General features: G+C 37.8%; 1 protein-coding gene across 1 annotated transcript in view; it reads left to right on the top strand.

The window, feature by feature from the left end:
- Positions 1 to 13,182, top strand: part of LOC150091547 (cholesterol transporter ABCA5-like) — a 389,022-nt gene that overhangs the window by 187,064 nt on the left and 188,776 nt on the right. Inside the window, exon 16 of the mRNA XM_090376152.1 lies at positions 10,072 to 10,199. Coding sequence (XP_090232278.1) covers positions 10,072 to 10,199 — 128 coding nt within the window. The remainder of the gene's footprint in view (positions 1 to 10,071; positions 10,200 to 13,182) is intronic.

Here is a 13,182-nt window from a genome sequence, read left to right as displayed (position 1 = left end):
ATGGCCTTGCATTGTCATACAACAGCAGTACTCCATGTTTCAATAGCTCAGGCCCTAAATACTTTCAGAAGTTTTAATACCAGATGTGGCAATAAAGTTCCTGGACCAGTGCAATAAAAAGAACACAAAGTGAAGGAGCTCAAAAATGGCCTTGTTGTTATTCAAAATAATCACCACCTGATTGAATGCACTTATTACACATTCTAAAAGTTTCAGAAAAGAATCAGCAAAGGCATCAAAAGTGATGATGTTCAGTTTGGTGGTTATATTTTTATTTATGTCATCAATGTTCTGAAATCTCTTTCCTTAGAGGGCAGTTTTCATCTTGGGAAAGAGAAAGAATCCACTAGTGCTAGATCAGGAGAGTAGGGTGGATGGTTGATCTGAACAATTATTATTGAAATTGTTCCCATTATTGAAATATTTCTGATGAAATATATTAACAATTATATGAAATAATTGTTCCCATTATAGAGATATTTCTGATGAAACAATGCCATGTTTCATCAGAAATATCTTCACAACAAGTGCAGAATGGACAGGCATTGTCATGCAACAAGAACCAGCTGCCTTTCTCTTGAAATTGCAGCCTCACCCAGGAAATGCACTTCAATATTCAGTAGCCTTTGAAGCACCTGTGTGTGTAGAATACAGCATTCACTCTCTCCCCTTCAGGTACAAATTCCCTCTGTATCACACTCTGTTTGTCGAAGAACATATATAATTGACATCTTAATCAATCCTGGACTTCTGTGAACATAACTTTTCGGGGCCTGATGATGATTTTGAAGTCCACTGCATTTAGCATTAGCATTAGTAGAGGCATATGATGCAAGAAAGCAAGCTTATTCAGCATCAGCCAAAAAAAAAAAAAAAAAAAAAAACACAACCACTACTCCCATTTCACCCCTCCGTTCGTTCAAAATACCTGTCCAGCTGAGCCTTAAATTTGTTTAGGCTATCAACTTCAACAACAAGTGATGGAAGTCTATTCCACAAACCAACCACCCGCTGGCTAAAGGCAAATTTCCGCACATCTATCCGACATCCGTCCTACCTCAATTTGAATTTATGCCCTCTCAGGTGATTATTCTGAGTAAGAGGAAGAATCCCATTGGCATTGAGCATGCTCAAGCCATTCAAAGCCTTATACACCTCTATCAGATCACCTCGCCGATGCCTAGTCTCCAGACTCTGTAATTTGCAAAACTTAAGCCTTTCTTCGTAAGAGCAACCCTTTGTTCCATTCACTAATCTTGTTGCCCTTCTCTGTACTCGTTCCAGCAGCTCTACATCCTTCTTGAAATGAGGCCTCCAGACCTGTATACAGTACTCAAGGTGTGGCCTGACCAATGCCTTATACAAGGGAATAATCACATCCCTATCCCTGCTAGAAAAATTCCTGTATATCATTGACGAGACACCATGAGCTACCCTTGCAGCTCGTCTGCACTGCTCAGAGAACTTCATATCTGCCTGCACAATTACCCCCAGGTCCTTTTCATTCTCTACCACTGTCAGCGTAGTTTGGTTTTGGTTTTATTGGCGCATTAGCTACTAGGGCTATAATGCGCCATCAGCGTAGTACCACAGAGTTGATACGTTGATCTGGGGTTACTGTTTCCCATATGCAGTACTTTACATTTGTCACTGTTAAATTTCATTTGCCACCTCTCAGCCCATCTGCTCAAACTTTCCAGATCCTGTTGCAGCAGCATAGCATCAGTAGTGTCCTTAACAACCCTGCCAACCTTTGTATCGTCTGCAAACTTGGACATTAAGCTTGATATACCATCATCAATATCATTTATAAATACAGAAAACAACAATGGACCCAACACTGAACCCTGAGGAACTCCACTAATAACATTAGTCCACGTTGAGCAGTGTCCATTGATTACCACTCTCTGTCTTCTGCCACTCAACCATCCCTTTATCCATAGCAGCAATCTGCCTCCAATGCCACACTGCTCCAATTTGTGCAGCAGTCTTCCATGCGCAACAGTATCAAAAGCCTTTCTAAGATCCAAATATATAATATCAAAGTTATTCCCTGCATCCAGTTCTTTTGTGACTACATCGTAGTATCCAATAAAATTGGTCAGACAAGACCTGCCCTTAACAAAACCATGCTGTGTCTGAGCTATAACTGAATTGTTGTCTAGATGATCCTGCGGTGCTTCTTTAACCAGTGCCTCCATTAATTTTCCTGGAACCGAAGTTAAACTAACAGGTCTATAATTACTTTGGACTCAGGGGAGTCCAAAGAGGCTCTCATAATTATGGCTAGAGGTTTGCTTACTTCCTTTGCTGCCTCCTTTAATATAACCGGATAGTTCAACCCTGGGGGCTCACATCTGGTAAGTATGGGCTTGGCAAACCCAGGATCCTGAGCTGGATATCATCATTCTTCTCTTTCTTGGTGATTCCTTTCTACTTCTCTCTCTCTCTCTCTCTCTCTCTCTCTCTCTCTCTCTCTCTCTCTCTCTCAGGGGGTAACTTGGGATTTTTTTTTTTTTTTTTGGCTGGTGCAGCATAAGCCTTAGGCTTCCTTGTACCATATGGCCAATAATAATAATAATAATAAGATCCCATCCACCCCGGGTGCCTTTTTTTGTTTATCCTCAACAATTTCTCCTCCACTTTCCTCTCGGTTATTAGAAAATCATCTAGCCCACTGCCAATGTTTACTTCACCTACGACATTCCCCTTCCTGAATAACTCCTCATGTGTGAATGTAGATGCAAAATACTTGTTTAGATTGTTAGCCACCTGAGCAGGATCCTCAACTGTTGAACCATCAACATCCAGTGGACCAATCTGATTCATCCCTTTCCTTCTTGAGTTTAAATAAGTAAAGAACTCTTTTCAGTTTTTCTTTGCATCCTTTGCCAAGGATTTCTCATAATCTGCCTTTGCCTGCCTAATCTCCTTTGTGACTTGGTTACAAACCAACTTATATCTATCATAGGCTTCCATGTCACCCATTAATTTGTATGTATCCCATGCATTTTTCTTCTCTGCCATATATCTCATTAGTTCATCTGACAACCATTTAGGCCTGAACCTTGAAGAATATTTCTTATTTGGTAAGTAAAGCCTGGTAGCTTCCAAGATTAGTTCCTTGAATGCTTCCCATTTTGAATTTGCTGTTGGTAACATCATCAGTTGGTCCCACTGTATAGAATTTAAATACTGTCTCAGACCATCATAGTCGCCTTTACGAAAGCAAAAACCCTTCCCTTTACCTCTGATGGTAGTTACCTCCTTGAGTAAATCCCACTTCAGCACACTGTGATCACTGCCACCTAGTGGTTCCTTTATCTGCAGATTCTTAATGCATGAAGAATCACTACTGATAATCAGATCAAGAGTATTACTCCCTCTAGTTGCCTCCCGAACATGCTGGTGTAGAAAACAATCATCCAATAAATCCACAAAAGCCTTGCTAGTGTGTGAGTGACCAACCCACAAATTCCAGTCAATATCTGGGAAATTAAAATCCCCCATTATAAGACTCTCTGATTTACTGGCCCATTCTATTTCCCTGTACAGTATCTTATTATACTCATCAGAGTCATTAGGCCTATAGCACACTCCTACTCTCAATTTTGATTTACCTATGCTTATGTCACACCAAACTGACTCGACACTGCCCTGTCCATCGATGTCGACTGGCTTCACTTCCTTGGATTTTATGTGTTTCTTAACTAATGGCATAACCCCTCCTCCCTTCCTATCCTGTCTATCCTTTCTGTAGACGTTGCACTCCCCAAATTCCAGTTCTGCATCCATTATATCTGTGTGACACCACATCTCTGATATCCCAACAATATCTGCCTTTGATGTTTTGAGCAATACCTCAAATTCATCAAATTTATTTACTAAACTCCTAGCATTGGTGTACACGCAAGTATACATGCACCTGTTTCTATTCTTAGCTACCCTAACACAACCCATGTATTTACTTGTACCGCAATGACTTCCAGCAGTCTCTGAAATATCCTGCATCTTGTTTTTCAGGCTTCTGCTCATTCCAATAGAAGCAGTGCAAGAATCTCTTTCACCTCTGCCAGTGGCTACTGTTAATCTATTAGTCTTTGTCTCCCCCCAAGCTAGCAGTTTTCCAACCCACCTAACACTGCCTCGATAGCATCAGCAAATATTCTTGCACCCTTTCTATTTAAGTGTATCCCATCCCTGTAGAAGCAATCTCTCCTGTTAACAAGTACAGTCCAGGCTGAAAAAAATTCTACCCCTTGAGCCTTGCACAATCTTTCCAGGGCTGAATTGATCGACAAGGCTCTTATCATATACTCCCTCCTATCGTGTCTGGGCAGAATTGCAGACACTTTCAAATTCAACCCTACTTCACGGCTTTTTTTCAACAGTGACCTGTACTTGTTAAGTAATTCCGCTGGTCTCCTACTCTTAATCTGCATGCTCTGCATTATACTGAAACACCTAACTGTCGTCTTCAGTGACAATACAGTTGAGGAAATTAGGATTGTTTTGACAAGTCTGGTTGAAGTCTTTGCACAATGACACTCTTCATTGCTTCTGCTCATCTGTGAGGCTGTGCAGCACAGATTTTGCACAGACCTTCCTTTTTTCCTAAATATTCATGCAGAATTTCACAAATCATCTCCTTATTTATATCCAACTCAGTATTCATCATATTGAGGGTCAAATGACAGTCTCTTACCATAATTTCCTGAACTTTGCAAATCTGTCCTCATTTCACGAGGTTGATGGATGCATCCTCACATCCATCTTTGAACCACTTATACCATTGAAACACACTAGTGCAACTTAATGTTTCATCACTGTAAACAGTTTTTAACATTTCATATGTTTCCATTGCAGATTTTTCCAGTTTAAAGCAAAGTTTGATATTTGTTCATTCCTCTACTGCAAAATCATGACACGAAACATTAATTCCACTATTGAAATTAATTGCTACTTGCAACCTGTCAGCCTACTGGACAATCTCTGTACCACCATCTGTTGGAGGAAGTTTGAACTACAACATATCACTATTGTTTATTTTCAAACTCTTCAAACATGACCACAACAGCACCAGACCAGGAACTTTATTGCCACACCTCATATAATGCAGCTTTTGCAGTATCTCCAGGCTTTTGAAAATATATAAGACTTGTAAACAATTGCCACTTTTTTCCTGTGTGACACTTCCTTTAAACTTTTTTTCTTTGTATAAACCAGGATGCTTCACTATTGATGCACGTTTAGTGTTTAGTCAAATTTGACAGACTCGCAACTCATTCTAAAATTCTGTTTCTGACTATGTGGAGATTAAACATTATAAACATCAGTAGTTACGGCGGCAGTCAAAGTCTTTTTATGCAACAGGTTTCTAAAATTTGATAAAAGGATGGGGCAAATGTATGAATGCATTTTGTAACAGGTTGAAAAATAAATGTTATGTTCAGGTCAGTCAGTCATCTATGCTTGCTTTTTTTTTCCCTTGTTTTTTGGCTTCCTGACTTACCCTCGTACTTTGCAACAGTATTTAAAATTGACACACATTAGAATCATTGGGGAACAGTGACAAGGAGTTAGACTGCTTGTCACTGTTCCCCAAAAGTTAGACAAGGAGTAAGAGAATATCAGAAATGCAACTGAAATTAGTGGAAAATAAGGCTCCAGTGGTGGACAGTGTGTGTGCATTCTGTTATATTAAAAAAGGCTGCATGCCAGTGCATTAGACTGAGATTTTTCCCCCTGGACCAGAGAAGCACTAATGTCTTACCAATCCACAAAAGAGGTTTATCGGCAAATACAGACATGGTAGTTTGACTTCTGTGGTGGGTAAGATTGTGAAGTCTTGTGGTTAAGGATACGATGTACAGGGCCATCTCAGTAGGAATAGTATCCATATTGGACTGCAGCATTGGTTTGTGAAGGTGAAGTACGACTAAATTGGCATATTAATTTTTTTTCTAGAAATAGCTTTATATTCCTAGTTACAATACTTAAGTTTATTTTGAACTTAGATAGAGATTTTGTGGATTACTACTTAGTATCAGTAAAACTTGTACCATTCGAAACTTGCCGCCATTGTGTAGTATCGATACAGAAGAGCATTACGTTGTAAGACACAAAGTCTTACAAATTAAATTAAATGAATAGAATGCTAGATAGAGTGATATTGTAAAACCTTACAAGAAAACACTTAAAGTCACAAATATTGTTTAAGATTGTGGGTCTCGCGCTAATGGAATTAATTTAAGAGAAAGTTAAATTTAATGTACAAGCAAATATACCTTGAAGATAAACATTAGAAACAGATATACGATCAGCGCCCACTACCTGAAGCAGCAAGTGAAGAAATACGAGACGGAACAGTGGGGGGTTAATTGATGGCATGGCAAAAGGGACGGAGTGCTCCAGAGATTACAATAGGGGTACCAGGTGTAAGCGTTTTTGTTTACTGCAAACAGAGCAGGTGTGGTCATTTTATAATAATGCGAGACGAATCAAGTAAATGGATGCAGATGTTTTCCGGATGGATTCTGAGCTCCGAAATTTCTGGTCATTTCCAGAATATTCGAGAATTCTCTAGAAACGGAAGTTCTTTCTACACCGGAAGGAACTCGGCCTTCCTGTCATGTGTCATAGGCAAATGAGAATGGAGACGATGATGGTCAGATAGAAGTGATTGGTTGAGGAAAGGAGGGGTGTTACTAAATTTTGGGAAATAAAAGGGGAAGAGCGCGCGCAAAAAGGAATGTGATAAAGTTTTTTCGGAGATGATAAAGTTTTTCGGAATGTGATAAAGTTTTTTTGGAGATGATAAAGTTTTTCGGAAGGTGATAAAGTTTTTTTTCGGGAGTGATGAAGTTTCTTTGGAGGGCGAAAAGGGTGTTTTTGGAAAGATAGGCCCAGGAAACAGTCCCCGGAAGCGATCCACCAGTAGAACCAGTTATGGTGAGTTCAATAAATTCTGATGGCTTTAACAAAGTGTAGATAAGTTACTGAAAGGGGAACTTTCTCGAGATGGAACATAGAAGTCCGAAAGCGTCCACCGAGAAATATATTTGAAAGGAGGACAGCGAGATAATGCTAACAGAAGAACACCATACCGTCCTGTAGAAATAAAGTGATGGGAAGCGACTCCTACTGAATGATCCGGCACAGCAAAGAAGGATACGACACCAGGATGATCGGCGAAGCGAATAGTGTCCCTGGCAGAAGTGAGCATTCCGGAATCGGAGAAGAACGTTCCCAAACCAATGGAGGACCCGATGCAGAGCAGAAAGTCACAGGCCACACGTTGTATTAGCGGTAAGATCCAAATCCCCAGAAGTAAGTGGTTAAACAACGAATTTACCTCTATGTAATTGCAAAGGACTGCAGGGAAGATAGATAAATATTAAGTGAGATTTAGGGAAGCATACAGTTAAGAGTTAAGTTAAGGTATAGATAAGTAAGGAAATATCATAGAAATAGTTTTCAACAGTGACCTGTACTTGTTAAGTAATTCCGCTGGTCTCCTACTCTTAATCTGCATGCTCTGCATTATACTGAAACACCTAACTGTCGTCTTCAGTGACAATACAGTTGAGGAAATTAGGATTGTTTTGACAAGTCTGGTTGAAGTTAGACAAGGCGACTACAGTGTTCTCAGAGATTTTTTAGGTTCTATACAGTGGGACCAACTGTTGATGTTACCAACAGAAATTCTAAATGGGAAGCATTCAAAGAAGTAATTTTGGAAGCTACTAGGCTTTTTGTTCCAATTAAGAAATACTGCTCTAGGTTTAGGCCCAAATTGATGTCAGATAAACTATTGAGACTTGTGGCAGAGAAGAAAAATGCATGGGATGCACATAAATTGTCAGATGACACAGAAGCCTATTGTAGATACAAGCTAGTCTGTAATCAAGTCACAAAAGAGGTTAGGCAAGCAATGGCAGATTATGAAAAATCTTTGGCAAAGGATACAAAGAAAAACAGCAAAGACTTCTTTACTTATATAAACTCTAAAAGGAAGGGGTTGAATCAGATTGGTCCACTTGATATCAGTGATTTGACTGTAGATGATCATTCTCAGATAGCTGCTGAACTAAATGAGTATTATGCATCTACATTCACACATGAAAAGTTATTCAAGGAGGAAAGGGCCAGATGTTTATCAAACTCTAACAAGGAGTTAAATGATTTTGTAATAACTGAGAGTAAAGTGGAGGAGAAATTGTTGAAATTAAACATGAGAAAGGCACCTGGGGTAGATTATATTATGGGATCTATCCAGTTATATGAGAGCATCCTTGGACTCAGGGGAAGTCCCCACGGATTGGTGATGTGCAAAAGTGTCTCCAATTCACAAAGGGGAACCAAAGGGTGACATGAGTAATTACAAACAGAAGTCAAACTAAACCTGTTGGTTTGACTTCTGTTCCATGGAAAATAATGGAGTCACTGGTTAAAGAAACATTGCAGGATCATCTAGACAAGGCAGCAGTAATAATTCAGACACAGCATGGGTTTCTCAAGGGGAAGTCTTGTCTGACCAATTTGATTGGATACTTTTGCATCCAGTTCCTTTGTGATGTGGTCACAAAGGAACTGGATGCAAAAAATAATTTTGATGTCATATACTTGGATTTCAGGAAAGCTTTTGATACTGTTGCACATGGAAGACTACTGTACAAATTGGAGCAGTGTGGTATTAAGGGCAAGTTGATACAATGGATAAAAGGATGGTTGAGTGGGAGACGACAGAGAATAGACTAATGTTATTAGTGGTGTCTCTCAGGGTTCGGTGTTGGGCCAATTGTTGTTTTTTTATTTATCAATGATATTGATGAAGGTACATCAGGCTTAATGTCCAAATTTGCAGATGATACAAAGGTTGGCAGGGTTTTTAATAACAGTAATGTTGCTGCTGCAACAAGTTGGGTAGTGGTTGAGAAGTGGAAACTGAAGTTTAACATTGACAAATGCAAAGTACTGCATATGGGTAGCAGTAACCACAGAGAAATGTACCAACTGGGTGGTGTTACACTCAGGGTAGTGGAGAATGAAAGTGACCTGGGGATAATTGTGCAGTCAAATATGAAGTTTTCTGAGCAGTGCAGACAGGCTGCCAGAGTAGGACATGGGGTCTTGTCAATGATATACAGGAATTTTGCAAGCAGGGATGAGGAAGTGATTATCCTCTTGTATAAGGCAATGGTCAGGCCACACCTTGAATACTGCATACAAGTCTGGAAGTCTCATTTTAGGAAAGATATAGTGGCTAGAATGACTACATAGAATAGCAACAAGATTTGTGAAGGGAACAAAGAGGTACTCTTATGAAGAAAGGCTTAAGTTCTGCAAATTGCAGCTTCTGGAGACTAGGCACTTGCGAGGCGATCTGATTGAGTTGTATAAGGCCTTGAATGGATTGAGCAGGCTCAGTGCTGATGGGATTTTCCTCTTGCTCAGATTACAAACCTGAGGGGGCATAGATTCAAACTGAGGAAAGATGGTTGTAGAATAGATGTGCAGAAGTTTGCCTTTAGGCAGCAGGTAGTTGATTGCTGGAACAAACTTCCATCTGTTGATGCTAATGCTGTTGTTATGGAAGTTGATAGCTTAAATAAATTCAAGGCAGAACTAGACAATCATTTGGAACGAATGAATCAGTGAACAAATGGGAAGGATTTTTTTTTGGCTGATGCTGTATTAGTTTGCTTTCTTGCATCGTGTACCTGTACTAATGCTAAATACACTGGCCACTAAACTCCTTGTTGTAATCAAAATACTAACCTACATCTATTGTACTTGCATTCTAATGTAAACTAATTTTATTATACTTAGTTGCATTAGCATAACATCATTAGCAAACAACCTTAGTTGAATTAGCATAATGTAAAAAGAATATGTTAAAGAATGAATGGATTTTTACCATTTTTCCTAGAAAGTTTTAAAAAAAATGTTTTTTTTTTTTTTTTTTTTTTTTGTTTAAAAAAATTTAGGAGTAGAATTGTGAATATTAATGCATTACTATTTGATTTGTGATTTTTTTTATTTTTTTTCATTTACTTTTTTTATTTTTAGATAATCCTTTGCAAAATATGATAAAAGAATTAAATGAAAGCAATCTGAATGTTATTCTTTTGGATTCCCTTCCAAATTTGTATAATTTGAATTCATCTTATATGTCAGCAGTAGTAAATAGGTACAAGGTAAGAGGTTAAAATCAGTTATAATTAATAATTCTTATTTTCAAGAATTTGAATGTTAAGGAATAAATAACTAAGCATAGAATAACTGATAAGTTGGAAAAAAATGTACCTTCCATTGACTATAACTTGTTATAGTCAATGGAAGGTTATTAGACAAGTTTTATTTTTATACCCTGTCTAATGTTTATGATCTGTCTAAAACAAAAATTTTTCTGCCAACACAAGTGCTCTTTACTGATCTTGGCAATGCAATCTACAATCATTTTCACCAATATTTTTGTGCAGAATGAATTTCCTCTCTTGCATAAAACAATGTCTAGATGTTATTGCATGCATTCTTAAACTGGAATAGCATTGTGCATGAAATGCCCTATGTATAAGAGCATGAATCATGCTATCCCTACATGATAATGCATTACAGTATTAAAATTAATAAATTGGCCTCCAAACATTGGTGTACAAAAAAGTGTTGTGGTAGTGTGGGCCACTCCACATCACCAAAATATCCAGGAAGTGCAGGAACTGCTCTTTGTACTTCCACAAACTCTATAAATGGAGAGGCACTATTAAGATAGAGGTGCCTCCTTACCAGGTGGGAAGGAGCAGCAGTGCGTAGCACATGCTTCTTGATTAGACCGGGTTTCGAGCCCGTCACCACCAAATACGGAGAATGCGAAAAGGTCAGGGAATGACCACCGCATATCCCGGAGCAATATGGCCTTAGTTGCTAATGCTCCTAACTAACAAATAACAAATATAACTATTAAGATAGATGAAAAGTTCATGTTTCCATTCCCAAGTATTGTGGTTATTCTTTGTGAAACCTTTCCCATCATTATATGCAGAGAAGTTTCGACATGACTTCTCCACATATAATAATTGGAAAGGTTTCACGAAGAATGTGCCTCATAAGATTCCATAACTAATTTATGACATGAGAGCATAGAGGCATCCCATATCCATTACACAAAATTGGCCTTTGGAGGCCAATTTTTTATACATGAATAGTCAAAAAAAAGAAAGGCAGTATTAAGTTTGTGCTCTTATATGTAGGGTCTGATTCCAGCATAATAACATGATTGATAGGTTTTGTGAAATAGCCAAGGTGAAAAGAGACAATTCACTTTAAATTTTGTAAAAGATTTACAAGTATTTTTAGTTTTCTGGTTAAAATTTTAGATTTGCATATCCTCTATATTGAGGAGATATAAAGGAGGATGGGGATGAATTTTGATTCATCCTGTGATCCCTCTCCCTGAAATTAAAAGTTAGGTTAGAATCCCTTTCTATCCCAGTTTATACTTCATCATCCAGTAATTCAGCCTTGTGACTGGTCACTTTCTCTGATGAGCTGTCTCCACCAGTTCATTCTTTTCCAGTTCGTTCAGTCTTCTCTTGCCCGCTCATCATTGGATTTCTTGGGATATGTTTACTTTACTGGGTAGTTTCCCATTGCTTTCCCTGTTGGTAGTAGCTTCATCTAACTGAAGCTGCATTTGCTGCCATTTATACTTAGAGAGTATGAAATATGTGTTCAACTCCCTTTGGGAAGCTACAATCAGTGGTTAGTTAAAGCCCAGCCCCAGATATGATATGGGATCATTTATAAAATTCAGTGTGTATATTGCAATACAAGTTATGTCACAAAACAAAATATAGATTAATCAATTGACTGAAAAACCACAAAAGCAACAATTCATATAGAGAAACAGCAAACTTTGCAGATGCAACATACAATTATAGGGACCTAGATAGTTTCCACATCATTGACTCAGTTCATTATTAATCCTCTTGCCATTGGGTTGAGGTGCTCCACATCACAACATAGTGGTTGCTTATTAACCATGATAAAGGTATTTGTATTAATCCCATTTTTGAATTATTGTTATTATTATTATTATGGAGTAATCCAAAAATTCTGGGGTCAGCAATAAATGTGTATGTGGGCTATGGATAAATGACCCTCAGCACTTAGGCTGATCATGCTGATATCTCTTTCTTCAGAATTTTTCATTCCAGAATAGCCAACATTACAAAAGATGAGAAAGGGAGGAAAAGTGAGAGTGGGAGACTGCTTGGCTCTAGATTTTAACCATTAATTCTAAATTGCAATTTGGAATTTATTCTTATAGCTATTCTTATCTCAGATTTTGCTATATAGTAGTTTTTAGTTTACAGTCAATAAAGTTTTAATATTTTTTATCTGATGGTCATTGTCACTGTGAAACAGAAAGATATATTGATAGATAAGAAAATATAAATTATACACTTCCCTATCTCTACCTATCTTCAGATGGAGTCAATACTTTGATGAATTACTAAACGAAAGTGTGAAGACATCACCAAAGAAGAGGAAATAATCAAAATGAAAGAAATTAAATACTATCTCTTGGTGAGGTGTAAAAAAGGCTATGAAAAATATTAGTTATGAAAAGGCAGCTGGTGCTGATGAAATTAGACCTGAAATGACAAGAGTTGAAGGGAAAATAATCTCTTGATGATATCATAATATTATGATATCATCAAGAGATTATTTTCTGAAGGATAAGTTGGAGTGTACACCATATATAAAAAAGGGAAATAAAACTGAATGTGGATATTACAGAGGAATTTCATTCATTAGTGTAGCACACAGTCACACCAAGGACATTCCTTGAGGTAAAATCTGTGTATGTATCTCAGAGAAGAGAGTTAAAGTATTGTTGAAGGTAAGCTGGGGGTGGGGAGAGCACTCAGGGTTTAGAAAAAATGGGGAATGTAGAGTCAAATATTTGCACAAAGACACATTATGGAAAAGTCATGGGAACATAATAAAGATTTGTTAATCTTGAAAAGCATACAGCAAAGTACCTAGAAATCTCTCTCAAATTTTAGAAAAATATGCATCAGGGATTATCTATTGAGAGGAATAAAAAGTTTGTATAAAAATATAAAATTTGCATTGACAATTGAAGGAGGCATTGGAAAATGGTATAAGGACTTG

The sequence above is a fragment of the Mastigoproctus giganteus genome, chromosome 1 (assembly GCF_048544385.1).
Source record: "Mastigoproctus giganteus isolate SK-2022 chromosome 1, ASM4854438v1, whole genome shotgun sequence".
NCBI classification, from domain to species: domain Eukaryota; kingdom Metazoa; phylum Arthropoda; class Arachnida; order Uropygi; family Thelyphonidae; genus Mastigoproctus; species Mastigoproctus giganteus.
This window is presented reverse-complemented; position numbering and strand designations above follow the sequence as displayed.